The sequence below is a fragment of the Hyla sarda genome, chromosome 5 (assembly GCF_029499605.1).
Source record: "Hyla sarda isolate aHylSar1 chromosome 5, aHylSar1.hap1, whole genome shotgun sequence".
Taxonomy (NCBI): Eukaryota; Metazoa; Chordata; class Amphibia; order Anura; family Hylidae; genus Hyla; species Hyla sarda.
The window spans coordinates 127,366,118-127,393,378 of record NC_079193.1 but is presented as its reverse complement, the minus strand read 5'-3'; the positions used below and the strand labels follow the sequence as shown (position 1 = coordinate 127,393,378).

General features: G+C 43.4%; 1 protein-coding gene across 10 annotated transcripts in view; it reads left to right on the top strand.

Annotated features, from left to right (window-relative positions):
- Positions 1–27,261, top strand: part of HUS1 (HUS1 checkpoint clamp component) — a 113,851-nt gene that overhangs the window by 65,141 nt on the left and 21,449 nt on the right. For all 10 annotated transcript variants that reach the window (XM_056520251.1, XM_056520252.1, XM_056520250.1 and 7 more), the window contains one exon: positions 25,761–25,877. In XM_056520251.1, coding sequence (XP_056376226.1) covers positions 25,761–25,877 — 117 coding nt within the window. The remainder of the gene's footprint in view (positions 1–25,760; positions 25,878–27,261) is intronic.

Below are 27,261 nucleotides of genomic sequence, written 5' to 3'. Positions count from 1 at the left end.
GTGGTCAGCCTGACCGACCAATGGCAGGGGATAGGAGGGGGTGGCAACACTGCCACCTCTCTCCTATCCTTTAGGCTGGCCGGAGCTGTCTCTGACAGCTCCGATCAGTCTTAGTTTCCGGGAGATTGGGTCATCAGTGACCCGATTTGCCCGGATCGCGGCAAATCGCAGGTCTGAATTGACCTGCGATTTGCTGCAATCGCCGATATGGGATGCCTGCTGATAGATATCAGCAGTCATCCCGGTCCGATCACCGCCTGGCGAGCGGCAGTGATCGGAAATGCCGAGGGCCTATGGATACGCCCTCCGTCCTTAAGTGACGGGACACGAGGGCGTATGCATACGCCCTTCGTCCCCAAGGAGTTAAAATATAACATTATATATCCTGTACGATCAATGGCGTTAACATAAAAAAAAATACCAAACCATAGAATTGCATTTTTTTATAACATCATATCCAGAAAAAACAAAGTAAAAATCGATCAAAAAGTCCGATCAGTACCCAGATTGTACCGATGATTACGGCACAAAAAATTAGCCTTCATACATATTATACGGAAAAATAAAAATGTTATAGGGGTCAGAAAACGGAAATTTAAAAAAAAAAAACTGAAAAAGTTTAGAATTTAAATGAGTAAAACATGACTGAAACTAAACAAATAAGGTATTGCTGTATTCAGGGAAACCTAAAGTATCAACATAACATGCGAGTCAGACCACAAGGTGAATGGCGTAAAAAAAATAAAAAAAATTTGCTAAATTACATTTTTTTCTTCAATTTCACCTCACAAATATTTTTTGTTTTGGAGCATATGTTATGAAAAAATAAAAGGTGTCCTTACAAAGTACAATTGGTGCCGCAAAAAACAAGACCCCATGTGGGTCTATAGATGGGGAAAAATAGGAGTTATGGCTATTATAGGGCGAGAAGGCAAAACAGGAAGTACAAAAACTAAATAAATGAATAAAGACCTTTTTCTCGGTCGCTCTTCATTGGGGGGCACATAGCTGATGGTATATAATCTTGCCACTAGGAGGCGCTGACACTAGGAAAAAAAAAACGTCTGCTCCTCCCTGGCAGGATATACCCACCCACCTGCAGTGAGGTAATAAGTTTTAGCTAGTGTCAATAAGGAGGCAAGACACAGGTCTGCGTGCTCCCCAGACCTGGTCATTTTTATTATTTTCTAGTAAGGGCTGTTTAGATTTTTTTACACCCTTTTGTTTCCTTTTTTCAGGTGGGGGTTCAGGAGCATGGTGCTACCTGTTCCCCCATATGCGGATAAGGGGTACGGGACATAAAATACAAATGCACCATTAACCCCTTCCTGCCAACGGCCAGCACTAGAGATGAGCGAACTTACAGTAAATTCGATTCGTCACAAACTTCTCTACTCGGGAGTTGATGACTTATCCTGCATAAATTAGTTCAGCTTTCAGGTGCTCCGGTGGGCTGGAAAAGGTGGATACAGTCCTAGGAAAGAGTCTCCTAGGACTGTATCCACCTTTTCCAACCCACGGGAGCACTTGAAAGCTGAACTAATTTATGCAGGATAAGTAATCAACTGCCGAGCTGAGAAGTCCGTGACAAATCAAATTTACTGTAAGTTCGCTCATCTCTAGCCAGCACCTTGGGGTAGAACCTTGGGTCCAGGTCCCCCTATTTTCCCTGCCCGTCCTGGTCTGTAGCAGCATGACGTGATGCAGTTACCCATAAGACTGACTGAAGACATTTTAGGGGAGTATAAGAAGACAGGTGAGTATATATCCCCCTTTTCTTCCCTCTCTCTACATGTGGGACTTTATTGGGGGTTCATGTTGGGGTTCCCTCAGGTCCCCTGGTTAGGTGCTGTTTTTTATATCATACGAGGTCCTGTGGAGGACAGCCGCTGGCATTTTGCAGCGGCTCCCTCCACAGGCGTTTTGGCCGGCTCACCTTTGAGCAGCCTTGCTGTTCCTCTTCTCCGGTTATTCTCTTGGCTGGTGCTGTGCCGACCACACTGTGTGTTACCAGACTGCGGCATATGTTGAATTTCAGCCGCCGGGAGTTCAGTGTCCTGGCGGCGCATGGCCGCCTCTCCTATTCTACTATGGCGGTATAGTTCCACCCTTCTTCTTCCCCTATTGAGCGCGCGAGCCAGGAGATCAGAGCTCCTCCTCTCCGGCTCAGGCGCTGCTGGAGGGTCATGTTCTGCCCTCCTTGCCTGTGGCAGGGGTTGGCGTGGGTGAATGTGCTGCCTCCAGTGGCAACAGAGCGCAGCAGCAGCCCTCACTAAAAGTTCTTTACCTCTACCCCTACTCTAATCAATGCATGTTTTCTGCTTTTGGGCAGCACTTTGTGGGGTGCCCTGCGCCTGAGGTCCCCTTTCAGGTTGCTATGGACGGCTGGAGTCCATATTTTAATATTTATTATCAGACATATATTGTAATGCATGTGTATATTTACATATTTCTTGGTCATTCAGACCATTTGCTGGTGTTTGCTGGTGACCAACATAGTTACGTAGTTAGTATGGTTGAAAAAAGACATACGTCCATCAAGTCCAACCAGGGAATTGAAGTGAAGGGTGTAAGGGGATAAGGGAAAGGAATGTAGTTTTATAATTCTCCATGAGCATTAATGTTGTTTTGTTCCAGGAATGTATCTAAGGCTGGGTCCACACTACGTTTTGTCCCATACGGGAGCGCATACGGCAGGAGGGAGCTAAAACCTCGCGCTCCCGTATGTGACCGTATGCGCTCCCGTATGCCATTCACTTCAATGAGCCGACCGGAGTGAAACGTTCGGTCCGGTCGGCTCATTTTTGCGCCGTATGCGCTTTTACAACCGGACCTAAAACCGTGGTTGACCACGGTTTTAGGTCCGGTTGTAAAAGCGCATACGGCGCAAAAATGAGCCGACCGGACCGAACGTTTCACTCCGGTCGGCTCATTGAAGTGAATGACATACGGGAGCGCATACGGTCACATACGGGAGCGCGAGGTTTTAGCTCCCTCCTGCCGTATGCGCTCCCGTATGGGACAAAACGTAGTGTGGACCCAGCCTAACCCTGTTTTAAAGCTGTTAATTGTTCCTGCTGTGACCAGTTCCTGAGGTAGAACGTTCCATAAATTCACAGTCCTCACGGTAAAGAAGGCGTGTCGCCCCTTTAGACTAAACCTTTTCTTCTTCAGACGGAGGGAGTGCCCCCTCGTCCTTTGGGGGGGGGGGGGGGGGGTTAACCTGGAACAGTTTTTCTCCATATTTTTTGTATGGGCCATTTATATACTTATATATGTTTATCATATCCCCCCTTAAACGTCTCTTCTCAAGACTAAACAATTGTAACTCCTTTAATCGTTCCTCATAGCTAAGATGTTCCATGCCCCATATTCGTTTAGTCGCGCGTCTCTGCACCCTTTCCAACTCCGCAGTGTCCCTTTTATGAACAGGCGACCAAAACTGAACAGCATATTCCAGGTGAGGCCGTACCAATGCTTTATAAAGGGGGAGTATTATGTCCCTGTCCCTTGAGTCCATGCCTCTTTTTATACATGACAAAATCCTGCCGGCTTTGGAAGCAGCAGCCTGACATTGCTTGCTATTCTGCAGTCTGTGATCTACAAGTACACCCAGATCCTTCTCTACCAGTGACTCTGCCAGTTTAATCCCCCCCTAAGACATACGATGCATGCATGTTATTAGTACCCAGATGCATAACTTTACATTCATCCACTTTGAACCTCATTTGCCAAGTGGATGCCCAGACACTTAGTCTATCCAAGTCATCTTGTAACTTATGCACATCCATTATAGACTGTACCGTGCTACAAAGCTTGGTGTCATCTGCAAAGATAGAAACAGAGCTGTTAATACCATCCTCTATATCATTGATAAATAAATTAAACAGCGGGCCCAGTACTGAACCTTGGGGTACACCACTAATTACCGGGGACCAATCAGAGTACGAATCATTGACCACCACTCTCTGGGTACGATCCATGAGCCAGTGTTCAATCCAGTTACAAACTAAAGTTTCCAAGCTCAAAGACCTTAACTTACCTGTCAGACGTCTGTGAGGGACAGTATCAAACGCTTTGGCAAAATCCAGAAACACTATATCCACAGCCATTCCTCTGTCAAGGCTTCTACTCACCTCTTCATAAATGCAAATTAGATTGGTTTGACTACTTCTATCCTTAGTAAACCCATGCTGGCTATCACTTATAATACTGTTATCCCCTATGTATTCCTGTATGTAATCCCTTATAAATCCTTCAAACAATTTACCCACAATGCACGTTAGACTTACCGGTCTATAATTGCCTGGCGAAGACCTAGAGCCCTTCTTGAAGATTGGTACCACATTAGCCTTGCGCCAGTCCCTTGGCACAATACCAGACACCAGAGAATCTCTTAATATCATGAACAAGGGTACAGATATTACTGAACTTACCTCTCTAAGAACTCTTGGGTGTAGTCCATCCGGCCCTGGAGATTTGCTTACATTTACTTAACTTACCTTGTACCATCTCTACATTATGCCAGTTCAGTACATTACATGATGTGTTACCAGCACTGACCTGGCCAATGTCGGCTCCACTGACACTTGTACTACAGTTTGATTTTTATTGTTGCTCACTTCAGGAGCGTATGAAAACCGCCGTGGCGGGTTGTTACCAGGGATTCTAGTCCCCTTGGAGACGGGGGTCATATTCCAACAATATGTTCCCTTCTACCACTGTGTGCCATACAATGGACAAGTTTTTCTCTGCGTTCCTGGCAGATGCTCAGGTTTCTTCTCAGATTCCACATCTGTCAGGTCTGCTAGCCATCCTTCCTAGGGGTGTTCTTGGCATGTCATGCTATGGGATTCTCTTCTCCATAGGCTATCGCATTTGTGGCTAGTGCTACGGATTCCCTCAACCTTTGCACGGCCCATAGGGGAATATTCCTGCCTGGCATGGATTAGACTTGATATTATGTCAGACAGTAGTCTCGCCTTCTACTCATTTCATGGCTGCCGCATCCACCGCCCACAAATCTCGGTACCCCACTGCTGGTGTGAGGTGCCGATGGATTGTCCGATTTGTCTACTAGGAGGCCATACCAGTAAACCAGACACTGGTCTACATGATTGCCTGCACCCATCTTACATCATACGGCTGTTGTATCTGCGGCTGGAGTCCCGGTACCTCACAACGGTGGGAGGTGTCCGACGTTATGTCCCATTGCCTACGATGGACCCATACCATTTAGCCAGACAGTGGTCTGCATGGTTGCCTACATCACCTGTCATATGTCAAACGGCTGTTGTATCTACAGCTGGTGTTCCGGTACCTCACCACTGTGCAGGTGCCAATGGGTTGAATCATTGTCTGCTATGGACCCATACCAGTAAGCCAGACAATGGTCTGTTGGTTGCCTACACTACCTGTCATACATAAAACAGCTGAGGTATCTGCGTCTGGAGTTCCGGTACCTCACTGCTGTGCGAGGCCCGATGAAATGACACGTTGTCCTCTATGGACTCATACCAGTAAGCCAGACAGTGGTCTGCATGGCTGCCTACACTGCCTGTCATACTCCACATGGCTGGTGTATCTGTGACTGGATTTATGGTACCTCACTACTGTGCGAGATGCTCAACGGAATGACTCGCTGTTCATTATGGCCTCCATACCAGTAAGCCAGGCAGCGGTCAGCAGGGTTTACTACTCTACCTGTCTCACATTTCACGGCCGTTCCCTTCTTTCGCCAGACACCTGGGGGTGTTTCGTGTTCAGTCAGACTGTTGTATACACCGTTTCCGCCGCCATCGGTCTCTGTCCTCTGAGCTGCTGCGAACATAGCCGGTTTCCCCGTACCTTCTCTGCTGGGTGAGGGATCGGAAGTAGGGTCCCTACAAGTATATGGGGTTGATCCCAGTCGGACAATCATCCGTCCGTCGGGTTTCTTCGCCACCGGGTCGCCCGTTAGTTAGGCCGCATTCCAGGAACCCGCTTTCAAGGGAAGTTGATTGGAGTGCAGTGGGTGCTCAGGATTCCCTACCTGCCGACCAGATTGGGTTCCACATGGCTTACAATAATGGGTCAACCACCATACACTTTGACCATGGATGGTAGTTCATGTTACCCACTACCATGGTGTAATTTCAAGCGAGTCTCCCCATGTTGCCCCTTGGGCCTTTTTACAATGCACCACATACTGGTTTACAGGGTTACCTACTTGCTCCATAGTAGATATGAAGAGCAAAATTCGACCCATACGTCAGGCGCTGTTCCAATTTCCAAGGTAAAATAAACGTACAATAAACGTACAATTCCAATGCCAATCTGAGGAAGGAGGGTTCCACCTCCGAAACGCGTCATTGGTTCTTACTCAGGTAAATATAGTGCCTGCTGGCACTTTAACCGCCATATTGCTTTGGCTACATTTTATTTTACCTTGGAAATTGGAACAGCGCCTGACGTATGGGTCGAATTTGGCTCTTCATATCTACTTCACTGAATAGGAGTGGGTTCCCCATTCCTGTGACCCAATAGGCTTTGCAGTTCATTCCGACCAAGCTTCTGACTGTACCCCTATCTAGGGGCGATAAGCGCAATTTATCCACTACAAGGTGAGTGGCCAACCATAAGGCTGGTGCCCTGCCCTGCCTTACTTTTCCTCATTCCACCCTGTGTTTTGGGTAATACACTCATAGATACTTGCTCCATAAGCCTCCAGGTGTGTTTCAGGTCCCTCTCTGCTGCCTGCTGCTCTGTCTACAGTCTGGTACCTCACTTTACTGTGTTTTCTTGTGTGGGACTTGGCATGGCCACGGTCCCTTTGTCACATAGCCAGACTGTGTCTGCAGGGTGTTCTAATCCACCTGGTCGTCTCCCCAGTTTATTCCGATCCTGTGGCTGCAGTCCGGCATCCCCCTTCCAGGTGCAGTTCCGCAGTGTGTGTACCTGTGAGTTCTTGGGACCCTTTCTACCTGTAGGTCACACACTGTCTGCATTTTTTTCTGCTCCAGATTCAGCAGCCTGCAGCCTTGGTGTCTGGCACCATTAGGAAATGGGGTGTGGGCTTTTTTTCTGTGGGTCCCAGGGACTTTCTAAGCAATGGCAGCATCACTCTGTTCCCCTTTCTTAGGTTGCTCTTTTGGTCTACTGGAGGCATACTTCCCTTCCTGCTGGTCCCTAGATGTCTGCTGTTTCTTTCCTGTCCGCAGTCCTAGTACCCCACTTCTATCGTAGGGTACCAATGCCTGTGTTCCTACGTATACTAGGAGCTTCTGGTGATTTTGTTTCCGCAATTCTGCTGCGGTGGAGCACTTCTTTTCTGCTATTGGGCCTGCTTGGGTGACAATCAGTTCGGCCCCTCCCTGTGCCTCCAGGTGTGTTTTCCGGGGTTTCTGCTCGGGTTGACTCAGGCACTTACTTGTCACTGTCTGGAATGGCTCTCGACATGTCTTGTATTTTTTCCCCAGCTACAGTGTACAGGATTCCAGTCCTCCAGTGGCTCCCCCAGACAGCGATGGTTTCCGTTTGGACCTGGGGGCTCCGTCCACCCAGTACTTGTCCCGTGGCTGCCAGGCAGCATTTCCCTGCTCCTACTGCGTCTGGCGTGCTTTGGCAATCCCCTTTCCACAGGGGGTACGAGGATCAGGGTGCTTGGCATGGTTCTGTACTTGAGTTTTCATCTCAACCACCCTTGTTTTCCCTCCCCTGGAGAGACTGTTGCATTTTTGCTGCTGCCAAGATTGGGACATCTGGCTGTTCCCACTGTATAGGTGGCGCATCTGGCAGGGCCCTTGTTTTTTGCTGAGAGCCTTCAACAGAGCTTTTTCCTGTCTAGGCTTTTGTGTTTATTGTCCATTGTTTCTGCTTGGCTCTCTCTCTCTCTCTGTTTTGTTGGTTATATACTACTGATCACGCAGCCTTGGCTTTCTCCTTTGTTGGAGTAGTTTGTACAATCTCCCTGAAAGGGTGTGTTCTTCCTTCCCTTTTGTCTGTCAGTTGTGCTGCACTGACACCAAGGTCTTCTGGAGTCATCCTTCTTGTGCCCACACCTGAGTTTCCCAGCTGGGTTCTCATTTGGTTTCTCCCTCCGTTTCCATTCTGGCGGGATGTTTCTTCTGAGTGCTCTGGTCCACTCGGACCACCGGGGTCTAGGACTAGTTGGTCTCCTTGGCTTGGACTCAGTCCTGGGATGCTGTGGCGTTCCTTCCTTTCAGGCGACTCTTCCGGTTCCTTGGGCTTTGGTGATGGTTCAAGTCTTGGGCATGTGTAGTGTTTCTGCAGACTCTCAGAGATCCCATTAGTTGGGGAGGTCTTATATTCTGCCCTCCTTCACTTCTTCATGTTGTTGTCTGGAGTGTTTTCGAGGACCTCTGTTTTCCTTACTCTTCAGGTGTTTGTTTTCCAAGTGACTCTACATCTCCAGTTTACTTGTCAGCCTCTCCAGTATTCGTGATGCCCCCCTTTTCAGGGTGATTTCCGCTCCTCCTTCCTTCGGGGCCCATGTCCTCCTGAGTTGAGGGCTTTCAGGTTTTCCGCCTTCTTCAGTACGGCTATTTAACCTTCTGGGTGCTCATAGCGGGCCCCTAGGATAGGAGTTTTCGAGTCTGCGGCTGTTCAGCTCTTTGCTCTCTTGTGCCGGATCTCTCCAGAGCAGATTTCCATCTTTCTTGTTTCCAGTGGTTTCTTATCTCTCTATATGACCCGGGATCTGGGGTCCACAGAGGTCGGACCTTTCCTTTGACGTCCTAGTCAATCTCCTTGGACGGGTGATCTTCCGGGAGTTCAGTTTCTGGGCCTAGTGTGTCTTCCGACCTGGGGGCCCGTCCGCAGGCCATGTGGACATGTGAGTTCAGTCTTGGGATGATTCCTTTTCGCTGGTGGTTGTTTTTCCCACCCTAGGGGACTGCTTTGGTACGTCCCATCAGTTAGGTGTCCCCCAATGAAGAGTGACCGAGAAAAGATGATTTTTGTACTCACTGTAAAATCTTTCTCGTAGCCTTCATTGGGGGACACCGCACCCACCCATTTCTTCGTCTTTTTTCCGTACTGTTTTTCCGGTTCTGGGATTGTTTATCCGGGATTCCTTTCTAGGGTCCTTTGGACATATGTCTTTGTTGGCGTCTCCTCCTGCTTTGTGACAAAACTGATTACCTCACTGCAGGTGGGCGGGTATATCCTGCCAGGGAGGAGCAGACTTTTTTTTCCTAGTGTCAGCACCTCCTAGTGGCAAGAGCATATACCATCAGTTAGGTGTCCCCCAATGAAGGCTACGAGAGAGAGATTTTACGGTGAGTACAAAAATCTTCTTCTTTTTACAGACTATTTTATAGACTATTTTAGTCCCTTGTACAAGTAGTTTTTTTTTTAAATAAAATTTCCACACGCCTGGGGTGAGTGCCATTGACAAATTATTTTTTTTTGCTATTTTATTGCTATAGTCATTGCTTACTTCTTGGTCATGTGCGCCACCAATCTTATTTCCTCTCCCGAAATTACTATTAAGGGCGTTTTTTTGATTAGTTACACATTTGAGTAGTGGTGCCACACAGCTGTCTTGCCTTTAACCCCTTAAGTACCACCAATTTTTCATTTTTGCACTTTGTTTTTTTTTCACCTCACCTTGTAAAAATCGCTTTCAATTTTGCATCTACAGACCCATATGAGGGCTTATTTTTTGCGCCACCAATTGTACTTTGTAATCAGATCAATCATTTCACCACAAAATTTAAGGCGAAACCAGGAAAAAAATATTTGTGGAGCAAAATTGGAAAAAAACTGCCATTTTGTAGATTTTTGGGCTTCCAATTCTACGCAATGCACTTTTCGGTAAAAATGACACCATATCTTTATTCTGTAGATCCATACGGTTACAATGATACCTAATGTATATAGGTTTTGTTTTATTTTATTTTACAACTTAAAAGAATTATAATTACATGCACTAAAATTAGTATGTTTAAAATTGTCATCTTCTGACCCCATAACTTTATTTTTCCGTATACTGGGCGGTATGAGGGTTAATTTTTTGCGCTGAGATCTGAAGTTTTTATCGGTACCATTTTTGTTTTGATAGGACTTTTTGACCGCATGTTATAATTTTTAAATTTTTTTAGGGTATACAAAGTGACCAAAAATAAGCAATTTTGGACTTTGGATTTTTTTTTACGTGAATGCTATTGGCCTTGCAGTTTAATTAAAGTTATATTTTTATAGTTCGATCATTTACACACATTGCGATAGGGGGCGGCGAAGGGGGTGATTCAAACTTATTACTGAAGGGGTTAAATTTGAGATTTTCCTAGTTCCTTAATGATGGAAAGCAGCACAGTAAGGGTTAATAAAAGTAACAGTTACAGAGAAAAAAATATGCAAAGTAGCTATCTGAGTAACAACCAATCAGCTTTCAGTATAGGTAATAGAAGGTGAGAGCAGGTGACCAAATTCTTCTTTCTTTGAGGCTGAGAAATACAGGAATACCAGAACATAAAATGAACTAAAGAAAAAAATAACATCTGTAGTTCATGAAGAAATTTTATTGAGGAGTCGAAACGGAAATAGTGTTGAAATAAACTACGAGGAATTGCAGAGAACCAAAGTTGACAACATATTTGATGTCAAGAAACTTCCGTGGATGAGAATTAAACTGTAAACAAAAAAATAATAGGAAAGGGTTAAAATGGGAGGGATAATGTTCGTCTCCTGTCTTTAATAAAATCTATATTTTCCGTCATTAAGGAACTAGGAAAATCTTACATTTTATTAAAAGATCAGGAGACTTCACATTATGCATGTTCAAAGCATAAACAATGCTACTAAATAAGAATAATCAAAAGATACATAGTCAAATCAATATCATAGAAACGTGAGAGTCCGGGCGAAAATAGAACATTTAACCCCTTAAGGACCAATCCCATTTTCACCTTAAAGACCAGAGCGTTTTTTGCACATCTGACCACTGTCACTTTAAGCATTAATAACTCTGTGATGCTTTTACTTATGAATTTGATTCAGAGATTGTTTTTTCATGACATATTCTACTTTAACATAGTGGTAAATTTTCTCGATACTTGCGTCATTTCTTGGTGAAAAATTCCAAAATGTTTCTAACTTTGAAACTTTCTACTTGTAAGTAAAATAGGCATACTAAATAAACCACCGATGTTGTTATTCTCCAAAATTGCATCCAGACCCCTTTTCATATTCTTTTACAGAGTTCCCCATGACCACCTCCTCCGGGAGAGAATTCCACAGTCTCACTGCTCTTACAGTAAAGAACCCTTCTTTCCTCTAAACGTAGAGGATGCCCCCTTGTAATAGATACAGTCCTGGGCATAAATAGACCATGGGTAAGATCTCTGTACTGTCCCCTGATATAGTTATACATAGTTATTAGGTCTCCCCTAAGCCATCTTTTTTCTAAGGAAATAACTCATATGTGGATGTGAAGTGTTCGGCGGACGAAGTAGAGGGCTCAGAAGGGAAGGAGCGACAATGGGATTTTGGAGAGTGCGTTTTCCTGAAAAGTTTTTTTGGGGGCATGTCACATTTAGGAAGCCCCTATGGTGCCAGAACAGCAAATAAAAAAATAAAAAACACGTGGCATACTACTTTGGAAACTAAGCCCCTCAAGGAACGTTACAAGGGGTACAGTGAACCTTCACACCCCACAGGTTTGACGACTTTTTGTTAAATTTGGATGTGTAATTTTTTTTCCACAAAAATGCTGGTTTTACAAGGGGTAATAGGAGAAACTGCCCCTCAAAATTTGTAACCCCCATCTCTTGTGAGTATGGAAATACCCCATGTGTGGAGGTCAAATAAACTGCGGGCGCACTACAATGCTCAGAAGAGGAGTCACATTTGGCTTTTGGAAAGCAAATTTTGCTGAAATGGTTTTTGGAGGGCCTGCTACATTTAGGAAGTCCTTATGGTGCCAGAACAGCAGAAAACCCCCCACATGGCATACCATTTAGAAATTACACCCCTCAAGGCACGTAACAAGGGGTACAGTGAGCCTTAAAACCCCACAGGTGTTTGAGGACTTTCTGTTTAAAATCGGATGTGTAAATGAAAATGTACCATTTTTACAAAAGGTAATGGGAGAAAATGTCCCCCAAAATTTGTAACCCCATCTCTTTTGAGTATGGAAATACCCCATGTGTGCAGGTCAAATGAACTGCGGGCGCACTACAATGCTCAGAAGAAGAGTCACATTTGGCTTTTGGAAAGCAAATTTTGCTGAAATGGTTTTTGGAAGGCCTGCTGCATTTAGGAAGCCATTATGGTGCCAGAACAGCAAGAAAAAATGCTTGAAGAGAAGATAAGAGACAGAGCGCCATTGGGCTTTTGGAGAGAGAATTTGTTTGGAATGGAGGTCGGGGGTCATGTGCGTTTACAGAGCTACCAGAACAATGGACCCCCCACATGTGACCATATTTCGGAAACTACACCCATCACGTTATGTAATAAGGGGTGCAGAGAGCATTTACACCCCACTGGCCTTTGATAGATCTTTGGAACAGTGGGCTGTGCAAATTAAAAATTACATTTTTATTTTTACGGACGACTGTTCAAAAATCTCAGACACCTGTGGGGTGTTAATGCTTACTGCACCCCTTATTACATTCCTTGAGGGGTGTAGTTTCCAAAATAGGGTCACATTTGGGGGGGATCCATTGTTCTGGCACTATGGGGGCTTTGTAAACACACATGGCCTTCAATTCCAGACACATTCTCTCTCCAAAAGCCCAATGGCGCTCCTTCTCTTCTGAGCCCTGTAGTTCGCCCACAGAGCACTTTACATCCAGATATGGGGTATTTATATACTCGGAAGAAATGGGGGGCTTTTTTCCTCTTACCCCTTGTGAAAATGGAAAATTTGGGATAACATCAGCATTATAGTGAAAAAATTTTCATTTTCACGTCCAACATTAACGAAAATTTGTCAAACACCTGTGGGGTGTTAAGGCTCACTATACCCCTTGTTACAGTCCGTGAGGGGTGTAGTTTCAAAAATGGGGTCACTTTTTTTTTTTGTCTGTCAGAACCGCTGTAACGATTAGCCACCCCTGTGCAAATCACCTCAAATGTACATGGTGCTCTCACTCCTGAGCCTTGTTGTGCGCCCGCAGAGCATTTTACGTCCACATATGGGTTATTTCCGTACTCGGGAGAAATTTTGGGGGTCTTTTTTTCCTTTTACGTCTTGTGAAAATGAAAAGTATGGAACAACACCAGCATGTTAGTGTAAAAAAATGTTAAATTTTTTTACAAAAACATTCTGGAGTAGCTTTTCATAAGGGGTTAAATTAGAAAAAGCCCTGCAAAATTTGTTAGGCAATTTCTCCAGAGTATGGAAATACCCCATATGTGGCCCTAAACTGTTGCCTTGAAATACGACAGAGCTCCGAAGTAAGAGAGTGCCATGCGCATTTGAGGCCTAAATAAAGGATTTGCATAGGGATGGACCCGGATGCAAGAATTACACTTGTCTCCAATACCAAAAATACCCTATTGCAGTGTTTCCCAAACAGGGTGCCTCCAGCTGTTGCAGAACTTCCAGCATGCCTGGAAAGTCAATCGCTGTCCGGCAATACTGGGAGTTGTCTTGCAAGAGCTGGTGGCTCCGTTTTGGTAACGGTCATACGAGAATTTTTTTTCATTTCACCGGTCTGTTGACCCGGAAAATAAGGGGGATCGGGGTTCTCCAAGACACCCCTGGTCCCCCTGAAGGGATAGAAGAGAGGGGGCAGGGGTGCCAACCCTCCTATCCCTGCTATTGGTCGTATAGACGCGACGACCAATAGCAGATCGGGGGAGGAGGGGATCGCATGGATCGTACCCAGAGAGTGGTGGTCAATGATTCGTACTCTGATTGGTCCCCGGTTATTAGTGGTGTACCCCAAGGTTCAGTACTGGGCCCGCTGTTGTTTAATTTATTTATCAATGATATAGAGGATGGTATTAACAGCTCTGTTTCTATCTTTGCAGATGACACCAAGCTTTGTAGCACAGTACAGTCTATAGAGGATGTGCATAAGTTACAAGATGACTTGGATAGACTAAGTGTCTGGGCATCCACTTGGCAAATGAGGTTCAATGTGGATAAATGTAAAGTTATGCATCTGGGTACTAATAACCTGCATGCATCGTATGTCTTAGGGGGGATTAGACTGGCAGAGTCACTGGTAGAGAAGGATCTGGGTGTACTTGTAGATCACAGACTACAGAATAGCATGCAATGTCAGGCTGCTGCTTCCAAAGCCGGCAGGATATTGTCATGTATAAAAAGAGGCATGGACTCGAGGGACAGGGACATAATACTCCCCCTTTATAAAGCATTGGTACGGCCTCACCTGGAATATGCTGTTCAGTTTTGGTCGCCTGTTCATAAAAGGGACACTGTGGAGCTCGAAAGGGTGCAGAGACGCGCGACTAAACTAATATGGGGCATGGAACATCTTAGCTATGAGGAGCGATTAAAGGAGTTAAAATTGTTTAGTCTTGAGAAGAGACGTTTAAGGGGGGATATAATAAACGTATATAAGTATATTAATGGCCCATACAAAAAATATAGAGAAAAACTGTTCCCGGTTCAACCCCCCCAAAGGACGAGGGGGCACTCCCTCCGTCTGGAGAAGAAAAGGTTTAGTCTCAAGGGGCGACAAGCCTTCTTTACCATGAGAACTGTGAACTTATGGAACAGTCTACCTCAGGAACTGGTCACAGCAGGAAAAATTTACAGCTTTAAAACAGGATTAGATACATTCCTGGAACAAAATAACATTAATGCTTATGAAGAAATATAAAATCCCATCTCTTACCCAATGTCGCGCCGCGCCCCTACCCTTCAATTCCCTGGTTGAACTTGATGGACATATGTCTTTTTTCGACCGTACCAACTATGTAACTATGTAACTTTCGGTTTCCCCGTTCTGCCCACCCACAGATGTATATACCTTATGGGGAATAAAAGGGTCAGAAATAAAAGAAAACCAATAAGGATGAATAAAAATGTTAAGGGGGCAATAAATGACAAAAATAAAGCATTTAAATTACTAAAACAGGACAGCAGTGAAGAAGCATTAAAAAGCTATAGAGAAAAATTTTAAATATGTAAAACAGATAAAAGCCACAAAAATAGACAGAAAGACTCCTTGCCAAAGAGAGTAAAACTAACCCCAAAATGTTCTTTAACTATGTAAATAGCAAAAAGGTCAAAATTGGAAGTGTAGGCCCTTTAAAAAAATTATGAGGAAGAAATTATAAACGGGGATCAGGAAAAAGAAAATATACTAAACAAATTCTTCTCCACTGTATTCACTGAGGAAAATGAAATGCCAGGTGAAATACAGTGTGATAAGGTAAAATCCCAAGTACACGTCACCTGTCTAACCCAGGAAGAAGTACAGTGCCGCCTACGAAAAATCAAAATAGACAAATCACCAGGTCCAGATGGCATTCACCCCCGTATTCTAAAGGAATTAAGTAATGTAATAGACAGGCCCCTATTTTTAATATTCAGGGACTCTATAGTGACAGGGACGGTTCCTCAGGACTGGAAAATGTGGTGCCAATATTTAAGAAGGGGTCAAAAGGTGACCCTGGGAATTATAGACCTGTTAGTTTAACCTCGGTTGTATGTAAATTGTTTGAGGGTTTCCTAAGAGATGCTATTTTGGAATATCTTGATAAAAATAAATGGTGACAGAGATCAGCGGCAGAAGAGGACGGCGACACAGCTCCCTGGATTCTACGGAAGCCGGTGAGTTGCCTAGCAATATCTAGAGGGCTACAGTTTGAAACCACTATACAGTGGTCTCTAAACTTTAGCCCTCCAGATCTTGCAAAACTACAACTCCTAGCATGCCCACACAACTGATTGCTGTCTGGGCATACAGGGATTTGTAGTTTTGCAACATCTGGAGGGCCACAGTTTGGAGATCCCTGTGCAGTGGTCTCTAAACTGTAGCTCTCCAGATGTTGCAAAACTGCAAATTTTAGCATGCCCAAACAGCTCGGCATGCTGGGAGTTGTAATTGCGTACCTCCAGCTGTTGCATAACTACACCTCCCGGCAGGCCCTTCGGCTATCAGTACATGCTGGGAGTTGTAGTTTTGCAACAGCTGGAGGCACACTGGTTAGAAAATACTGAGTTATGTAAGAGAACCTAGCTGAAGGTTTTCCAACCAGTGTGCCTCCAGCTGTTACAAAAGTACAACTCCCAGCATGCATGGTCTGTCAGTACATGCTGGGAATTGTAGTTTTGAAACAGCTGGAGGTTTGCCCCCCACCCCCCATGTGAATGTACAGGGTACACTCACACTGGCAGGTTTACAGTAAGTTTCTTGAAGTTTGAGCTGAGGCAAATTTTTTGCCGCAGTGCAAACTCCTAGCGGGAAACTCACCGTAACCCGCCAGTGCGAATGTACCCTAAAAACACTACACTACTCTAGCACATAATAAAGCGTAAAACACTACATATACACCCCCTTACACTGTCCCCCCAATAAAAATGAATTGTACAGCAGTGTTTCCAAAACGGAGCCTCCAGCTGTTGCAAAACAACAACTCCCAGCTTTTCCGGACAGCCACTGACTGTCCAGGCATGCTGTGAGTTTAGCAACAGCTGGAGGCACCCTGTTTTGGAATCACTGGCGTAGAATACCCTTATGTCCACCCCTATGCAATCCCTAATTTAGTCCTCAAATGCGCATGGCGCTCTCTCACTTCGGAGCCCTGTCGTATTTCAAGGAAATAGTTTAGGGCCACGTATGGGATATTTCCGTACTTTGCACAGGGGTGGCTGATTTTACAGCAGTTCTGACATAAACGTAAAAAAAAAATTTCCATTTTGGAAACTACACCCCTCACGGAACTTAACAAGGGGTACAATGAGCATTAACACCTTACAGGTGTTTGACAAATTTCCGTTAAAGTTGGATGAGAAAATGAAAAAAATAAAAAAAATTCACTAAAATTTGCCTACATTTTTAATTTTCACAAGGGAAAATAGGAAAAAAGCCCCCCCAAATTTATAACCCCATTTCGAGTAAGAGCATATCCCATATGTGGATGTAAAGCGCTCTGCTGGCGCACTACAATGCTCAGAAGAGAGGGAGCACCATTTTGCTTTTGAAGAGAAAATTTGTCCGGAATTGAAGGCATTTACGCCCCACAGGTGTCTGAGATTTTTGGAACAGTGGTCCGTGAAAATGAAAAATGTAATTTTTCATTTGCACAGCCTACTGTTCCAAAGATCTGTCAAATGCCAGTGGGCTGTAAATACTCACGGCACTCCTTATTAAGTTCTGTGAGGGGTGTAGTTTCCAAAATGGGGTCACGTGGGGGGGTCCACTGTTCTGGTACCACAGGGGGCTTTGTAAACGCACATGGCCCCTGACTTCCATTCCAAACAAATTCACTATCCAAAAGCTCAATTGCTCTCCTTCCCTTCTGAGCATTGTAGTGCGACAGCAGAGCACTTGATGTCCACACATGGGGTATTTCCATACTCAGAAGAAATGGGGTTACAAATTTTGGGGGTCATTTTCTCCTATTACCCCTTGTAAAATTTGGGGGGAAAAACAGCATTTTAGTGAGAACATTTTATTTTTCATTTACACATACAACTTTATCAAAGTGGTGAAACACCTGTGAGGTGTTAAGGCTCACTATACCCTGTTACATTCTTTGAGGGGTGTAGTTTCTAAAATAGTATGCCATGTGTTTTTATGTTATTTTGCTTTGCTGGTGCTAAGGCTTGACCGAGGTGAGGCATTAATATGTGAGTGACCGCTGCTGCTTATCGCTGAGGGCTGGCACAAGGGATTTACACCAGACACAGGATGTTGGTATAATATCTCCTTTCTCAGCAAACACAAAGGAGCTGCCCCTAAGGAGTTCTGTTTATTACCGGAAGTAAATTTGGTTTTTACATTGTACAAAGGAGGGTGAATTATGACATCACAATTAGCATATTACATTCTGATTGGTTGTTTAAATATATTGTGTCCGTATATATTAGTATATCTAGTGTCCAATAATTTCTTTCTTGGCCAATGTTCATTTATGCAGCCCTCTCACTCGAATACCAGAAAATTCCCAGTTCTTTACCCTTCTTATAAAATCTGCATCTTCCTCAAATGTTTTGACTTCCATCTTGGGCCGTCTGGCGTTGATCCAAGGTTATTCAGTCACAAGCAGTTTGCAAACACCGGAAAGTGGTGCATAGTTCAACAAATATCTTTTTCCTTCAGCATTAGAAATGACATATAAATATCTCAGTATTAGTATATATATTGATCGGCAGTCAGAATCATTTTGGTCACCTTGACACTGGCACCATAGGGGCTTCCTAAATGCTACATGCCCACCAAAAACAATTTCAGCAAAATTTGATTTCCAAAAGCCAAATGTTATTCTTCTCTTCTGAACATTGTAGTTCGCCCGCAGAGCATTTTACATCCTAACATGGGGTATTTCCATACTCTGAAGAGATGGGGTTACAAATTTTGGGGGACATTTTCTCCCATTACCTTTTGTAAAAATGGTACATTTTCATTTACACATACAATTTTAACGGAAAGTCCTCAAACACCTGTGGGGTTTTAAGGTTCACTGTACCCCTTGTTACGTGCCTTGAGGGGTGTAGTTTCCAAAATGGTAAGCCATGTGGGGGGTTTTCTGCTGTTCTGGCACCACAGAGGCTTCCTAAATGCAACATGCCCCCCCAAAAAACCATTTCAGCAAAATTCACTCTCCAAAATCCCATTGTCGCTCCTTCCCTTCTAAGCCCTCTACTGTGCCCGCCGAACACTTGACATACACATGAGGTATTTCCTTACTCGAGAGAAATTGGGTTACAAATTTTGGGGGGCTTTTTCTCCTATTACCCCTTGCAAAAATTCAAAAACTGGGTCTACAAGAACATCCCAGTGTAAAAAATGAAGATTTAGATTTTCCTTCAATTTGCTTCTATTCCTGTGAAACACCTAAAGGGTTAACAAACCTTTTTAATGTCATTTTGAATACTTTGAGGGGTGTAGTTTTTATAATGGGGTCATTTATGGGGTATTTCTAATAAGAAGGACCTTCAAATCCACTTCAAAACTGAACTGGTCCGTGGAAAAATTTCGATTTTCAAAATTTTGTGAAAAATTGGAAAATTCCTGCTTACTTTGAAGCCCTCTGATGTCTTCCAAAAGTTAAAACATGTCAACTTTATGATGTATATATAAAGTAGTCATATTGTATATGTGAATCAATATATAATTTTTTTGGGAATATCCATTTTCCTTATAAGCAGAGAGCTTCAAAGTTAAAAAAAAGCTAAATTTTTAATTTGTTCATAAAATTTAGAAATTTTTCACAAAGAAGTGATGCAAGTATCGACAAAATTTTACCACTGATATAAAGTAGAATATGTCACAAAAAAACTGTCTCTGAATCAGAATGAAAGGTTAAAGCATCCTAGAGTTATTAATGCTTAACATATTAAGGACCAAGGACGTACGCGTACGTCCGTGGGAATTTCGGTCCCTGACGCGCGTTGGGCGGGGACCGGGGTAACTGCTGATATCGATCAGCAGTCACCCCGCCCAAATGCCCAGGGGGGGGGGGGGGGGGTCATCAGACCCCCCCATGTCGGCGATCGGCGCAAATCGCAAGTGAATTCACACTTGAGATTTGCGCGATGTCGGGTCATTACGGGTCTATGGTGACCCGGAATATAAGGGGGTTCGCAGTTGTCCAAGACACCGACGATCCCCCTGAAGGGATAGGAGTGAGGTGGCAGGGTGCCACCCCTCCTGTCCCTGCTATTGGTCGTAAAGACGTGACGACCAATAGATCGGGGGCGGGGGGATTAACTTTCGTTTTTTCCGTTCTGCCCACCCACAATAGGCGGGGCAGAACGGGGAAACTAAGGGGATCGGTGCCAGAATCCACTTACCCTGCGGGCGACGATGTTGTGCAGCTGGCTCCCTGGATCCGACAGAAGCCGGTAAGTTACCTAGCAACATCTGAAGGGCTACAGTTTTAGACCACTATACAGTGGTCTCTATACTGTAGCACTCCAGATGTTGCAAAACTACAACTCCCAGTATGCCCAGACAGCTGTTTGGGAATGCTGGGATTTGTAGTTTTGCAACATCTGGAGGGCCACAGTTTGGAGATCACTGTGCAGTGGTCTCTCTACTGTAGCTCTCCAGATGTTGCAAAACTGCAAATCCCAGCATGCTGGGAGTTGTAGTTGCGATCCCTCCAGCTGGTGCATAACTACATCTCCCTGCATGCCCTTCGGCAATCAGTACATGCTGGGAGTTGTAGTTTTGCAACAGCTGGAGGCACACTGGTTGGAAAATACTGAGTTAGATAACTGAACCTTACTGAAGGTTTTCCAACCAGTGTGCCTCCAGCTGTTGCAAAAGTACAGCTCCCAGCATGTACGGTCTGTCAGTACATGCTGGGAGTTGTAGTTTTAAAACAGCTGGAGGTTTGCCCCCCCCATTTGAATGTACAGGGTACATTCACACGGGCAGGTTTATAGTAAGTTTCCTGCTTCAAGTTTGAGCTGCGGCAAACTTTTCGCCGCAGCGCAAACTCCTAGCAGGGAACTCACTGTAAACCTCCGCCAATGCGAATGTACCCTGAAAACACTACACTACACTAAAACATAATAAAGGGTAAAACACTACATATACACCCCCTTACCCCGTCGTCGTCCCCCCCCCCCCCCCATAAAAATGAAAAGTGTAAAGCGTATTGTACGGCAGTGTTTCCAAAACGGAGCCGCCAGCTGTTGCAAAACAACTCCCAGCATTTCTGGACAGCCACTGACTGTCCAGGCATGCTGAGAGTTTAACAGCTGGAGGCACCCTGTTTGGGAATCACTGGCGTAGAATACCCCTATGTCCACCCCTATGCAATCCCTAATTTAGTCCTCAAATGCGCATGGCGCTCTCACTTCAGAGCCCTGTCGTATTTCAAGGAAACAGTTTAGGGCCACATATGGGGTATTTCCGTACTCGGGAGAAATTACACTACAAATTTTGGGGGGCTTTTACCCTTTATGAAAAGGAAAAGTTGGTGGCTACACCAGCCTGTTGGTGTAAAACATTTATTTTTTTACACTAACATGCTGGTGTTGCCCTTCACTTTTTATTTTCACAAGAGGTAAAAGGAAAAAAAGACCCCCAAAATTTGTAACGCAATTTCTCCAGAGTACGAAAATACCCAATATGTGGGCGTAAAATGCTCTGCGGGCACACAACAAGGCTCAGGAGTGAGGGCCCGCTATGTACATTTGAGGCCTAAATTGGTGATTTGCACAGGGGTAGCTGATTTTACAGCGGTTCTGACATAAACGCAAAAAAGTTTAATACCGACATGTGACCCCATTTTGGAAACTACACCCCTCACGGAATGTAACAAGGGGTATAGTGAGCCTTAACACCCCACAGGTGTTTGACAAATTTTCGTTAAAGTTGGATGGGAAAATGAGAAATTTTCACTAAAATGCTGGTGTTACCCTAAATTTTTCATTTTCACAAGGGAAAATAGGAAAAAAGTCCCCCAAATTTGTAACCCCATTTCTTCTGAGTAAGAACATACCCCATATGTGGATGTAAAGTGCTCTGCGGGCTACAATGCTCAGAAGAGAAGGAGCGACATTGTGATTTTGAAGAGAAAATGTATCCGGAACTGAAGGCCACGTGTGTTTACAAAGCCCCCATAGTGCCAGAACAATGGACCCCCCAACATGTGACCCCATTTTGGAAACTACACCCCTCACATAATGTAATAAGGGGTACAGTGAGCATTTACGCCCCACAGGTGTCTGACAGATTTTTGGAACAGTGGTCAGTGAAAATGAAAAATGTAACTTTTAATTTGCTCAGCCCACTGTTCCAAAGATCTGTCAAATGCCAGTGGGGTATAAATGCTCACTGCACCCGTTATTAAATTCTGAGAGGGGTGTAGTTTCCAAAATGGGGTCACGTGCGGGGGGGGGGGGGGGGGTCCACTGTTCTGGCACCACTGGGGGCTTTGTAAACGCACATGGCCCCTGACTTCTATTCCAAACAAATTCACTCTTCAAAAGCTCAATGGCGCTCCTCCTCTTCTGAGCATTGTAGTTCGCCCGCAGAGCACTTGACGTCCACACATGGGGTATTTCCATACTCAGAAGAGATGGGGTTACAAATTTTGGGGGTAATTTTCTCCTATTACTCCTTGTAAAAATGTAAAATTTGGGGAAAAACCAGCATTTTAGTGAAATGATTATTTTTTTTCACGTACACATCCAACTTTAACAAAAAGTTGTGAAATACCTGTGAGGTGTTAAGGCTCACTTCCCCCTTGTTACGTGTCTTGAGGGGTGTAGTTTCCAAAATGGTATGCCATGTGGGTTTTTTTCTGTGGTTCTGGCACCAAAGGGGCTTCCTAAATGTGACATTCCCCCCAAAAACCATTTCAGAAAAACTCGCTCTCCAAAATCCCATTGTCGCTCCTTCCCTTCTGAGCCCTCTACTGCGCCTGCCGAATGCTTGACATACACATATGAGGTATTGCCTTACTTGAGAGAAATTGGGTTACAAATTTTGAGAGGATTTTTCTCCTTTTACCCCTTGTAAAAATTCAAAAACTGGGTCTACAAGAACATGCGAGTGTAAAAAATGAAGATTTTGAATTTTCTCCTTCACATTGCTGCTATTCCTAAAGGTTTAACACACTTACTGAATGTCAATTTAAATACTTTGAGGGGTGCAGTTTTTATAATGTGGTCATTTGTGGGGTATTTCTAATAAGAAAGCCCTACAAATCCAATTCAAACCTGAACTGGTCCCTGAAAAATTCAGATTTTGAAAATGTTGTGAAAAATTGGAAAATTGCTGCTGAACTTTGAAGCCCTCTGATGTCTTCCAAAAGTAAAAACATAGTTACATAGTTACATAGTTACATAGTTAGTACGGTCGAAAAAAGACATATGTCCATCAAGTTCAACCAGGGAATTAAGGGTGTGGCGCGATATTGGGGAAGGGATGAGATTTTATATTTCTTCATAAGCATTAATCTTATTTTGTTCCAGGAATGTATCTAATCCTGTTTTAAAGCTGTTAATTGTTCCTGCTGTGACCAGTTCCTGAGGTAGACCGTTCCATAAATTCACAGTCCTCACGGTAAAGAAGGCGTGTCGCCCCTTGAGACTAAACTTTTTCTTCTCCAGACGGAGGGAGTGCCCCCTCGTCCTTTGGGGGGGTTTAACCTGGAACAGTTTTTCTCCATATTTTTTGTATGGGCCATTAATATACTTATATACGTTTATCATATCCCCCCTTAAACGTCTCTTCTCAAGACTAAACAATTGTAACTCCTTTAATCGCTCCTCATAGCTAAGATGTTCCATGCCCCATATTAGTTTAGTCGCGCGTCTCTGCACCCTTTCTAACTCCGCAGTGTCCCTTTATGATGAATACATAAAGTAGACATATTGTACATGTGAATCAATATATAATTTATTTGGAATGTCCATTTTCCTTACAAGCATAGAGCTTCAAAGTTAGAAAAATGCTAAATTTTCAATTTTCTCATAAAATTTTGGAATTTTTCACCAAGAAATTAAGCAAGTATCGACAAAATTTTACCACCAACATAAAGAAGAATATGTCACGAAAAAACAATCTCTGAATCAGAATGAAAGGTAAAAGCATCCCAGAGTTATTAATGCTTAAAGTGAAAGTGGTCAGATGTGCAAAAAACACTCTGGTCCTACAGTGAAAAATGGCCTGGTCCTTAAGGGGTTAAAGGGACAGTAGTCAGATGTGCAAAAAATTGCTGTATCCTACAGTGAAAATTGGCTGGGTGGTTAAGGGGTTAATAATTGTAATAATAGGACAAAATTGTGAGGAGAGATGAACAAACGTCACTTATCTTTGGCAAAGCAGCAAAGAAAGAAGTCTTTGGTCACCTTCTCTCACCTGCTATTACCTTTACTGAAAGCTGATTGGTTGTTACTCAGATAGCAACTTTGCATATTTTTTCTCTGTAACTGTTACTTTTATTAACCCTTACTGTGCTGCTATCGAAATAGTAAAGAAGGAATTTAGCATAATGTTCGTCTCCTGATCTTGTAATAAAATCCCAGTTAACTTTTTTCTTTTTACACTTTTTCTTTTTTTTTTTGTCCTTATAGGGGACTATTACATGCAGCTCTTAGATTGCATACACTGATTAATGCACTGGTGAGCGTCCCCCTGCTGTCCTCTCACTTGTTTGGGATGCAGCAATTTCACCAAGGCAGTCCCAAATGGCCCACTGAGCTAACCGGCAAGTGTTTTCTCCCGTTTTAGCCGCCGTGATAAATTTTTTATCACAGCATCTAAAGGGTTAATATTGGACATCAGCCCGATGGGCGATGTCCGGTATTAGCCGCGGGTCCTGGTTGCTGATAGCAATCGGGACCCACCAGGTATGAAGCGCACTTCACATAAATATACGTGGTTGTTAAGGGGTTAATAAGGTCATTCATTCTGCCAATCAGGATTTACTGTCATATAAAGCATTTTTTTATCTGATCAAAGCTTCTTGAAAGTAGTAAAATGTATGCCTAAAGAGTAATTATAAAGAACTTTATTACCCTGTGATCAGTTTATGGGGGGTACAAATTTGTGATAGTTGCGCTTTAAATAGAAAATTGCACATGTAAATATAATTAAATAAAGAGACATTTATAATATAGTTCATAGGTAAACTAATGCATTGTAATGGTGGTGGATATAGATATGTATACACATCAAAGCAAATATAATTAAATATAATACATGCTTTGGTGTCAATAAACACTCTGGCCACTTTATTAGTTGCACCTGTTCAATTGCTTGTTAACACAAATAGCTAATCACATGAAAGTATCTCAATGCATTTAGGCATGTAGACTTAAAGGGGTACTCCGCTAGAAAAAAAAAAATTTCAATCGACTGGTACCAGAAAACTAAACAGATTTGTAAATTATAAAAGAGGAGAGGTGTGTTCGGCACTGCTACTGTACACACTTTGATTATGGTTATAGGATAGGGACTGCTGGGGAATTTCTTCGAAGTTACGGTGGTGCTCTGACTATAGTACAGATAACACAGTTCGTTCAATGAATATAAAGGAGTAAGTCGGCAGACTCACCAGGCTTCTTTCTCAAGGTAACTTCTTTATTATACTCACATAAATAACATAGTGCTTGGGGGAAGATAGGGATCGAGGTGGGGGTATTCACAGTCTGGCAACAGTCGCTGTTTGACTCGCTATGCGAGCTTCCTCTGGCCCTTTAAGACAACTTGCAGAAGGTCAAACAGAGCATCTGAATGCAGAAGATAGGGGGTTTTATTGACTTTTATTATGGCATGGTTGATGCCTGGCCAGCTGGGCTGAGTATTTCAGAATCTACGGGGATTTTCATGCACTACCATCTCTAAGGTTTACAGAGAATGGTCTGAAAAAGAGAAAATATCCAGTGAGCTGCAGGGTGAAAATGCCTTTTTAATGTAAGAGGAGAATAAACAGGCAGGTTTCACTATTAGAAAAGCATTAGTGGTCACAAGGTGTCAAGCGCCAGCTGTTCCTAATGCAATGATTGATCATTCAGTGTAGATTTTTTTCAGTAAAATGGAGACAGTCTTTCATGATGTAGCAAGGTTTGGCCAGCTCCTAATGTGTTTTTTTTTTTTTTTTTTTATTGGTAACTAATAAATACATAACTTCATTATATTTTCTGCTAGTTTCTGATGAACCATCACAAAGTGACCCAGACATCATGTCCGAAGCACGAGTTGATATAAGGAAGCTTCTGCAATTTCTTGCTGGACAGCAAGTAAATCCAAATAAAGCCATATGTAGTAAGTCATTTCTATATTGTCAAATTTGAAGTCAACCTACCAATTGTATAGGTTTACTTAAAAAGATGTACAGAAAGTAGTATATAACTGTTTTTATTGCAATATAAACAAATAAAAGAATACAAAGCAATGTACATCTTTCAGATGAGGAGAAAGTACTGCCCACTGGCAGTGTAACGTGCACTCAACCTTCCCACTATTGGTGGGGAACCGGACATAACATACGGCAACCGACCTGGGGCCAAGCGGCGACAACACAGAATAGAACAAACAGAAAAGAAAATGACACAAAAACACAAACAATTCTCCACGCTTGACGACCACACAAAACAATATAAGTAATAAAAAATTATTTAAAGTGAGGAGAGCTGGAGAGAAGCATGGTAATAACAGGGAGTCCAGAACAATTTTTGTATGATTTGGTTCTCCTTATCTACTTTGTGTAATAAAAAAATTATTCTAATATATATATTCTATTTTTACATAAATTTGACAAAAAATGTGTATTTATGTGTGTGTATATATATATATATATATATATAGACTGACGAACAGGGAACCTTTTAAAATTGCTTTTATTATTAAAATTATGAACACTTATCGGGTGTATATATTTAGTAGATCGCACCTTAGCTGTCTTCTTCTAGCCTTAAACACAATTACTGTAAAGAGACATGTATCTTGCTTCTGTCTTCTATTGTATAATGTCAGGCAGTGTTCAAACTGTGCATATATCGTGCGTTTTGTTGCTGTGCACAGTTTAGTTGCAAAAGTGGCTATGTGCAAAATGTCTTCTTAACTTTGGCAATCAGTGTATCCATTAGTGTAGTGCTTATTTTGGTGAGTACATTGCATATACTGTCCTCATTTACTCATAGCATTGAAATGTTATTGCACTGTCCACAGTCTCTTATTGCACTATTAATTATTGCACATGCCACTTAGCTTTTTTTCTTCCTTTAGGAGATAAGGTGCGTCTTTTTTATCCTTGGAGCTTGAGTGTGCGTATTGAGCCGATCCTATGCCGATCCTACGCGTTTCCTCTGTGCGATTCCTCAGGGACCTTGTTGCGGCTTTTCAAATCTTGGCTTGCATCCTTTTGTGTAAGTGGCTCCTTTCATGTGTGCGGCTCTGATGCCGGCCGTACTCCATTTGATTTTCCCGCCGTGCTTTATATCCAATAACTCCTCCTTCGCTCCGCCTATTACTCTGGTCCGCCAATCTCCAGCTTGCGCATAGAACCTGCGCTCTCTATTGCCGTGGCTGGACTCTCACAGGTATGGCTAGGAGGGGAGTGTCTTCTATACTCAGGTGTGCTGTTCAGCCCTCGTTCTGAGCTCTGGACAGTCAGTGGACAGGTCGCTTTTCTTGCGTACCAGCTGTA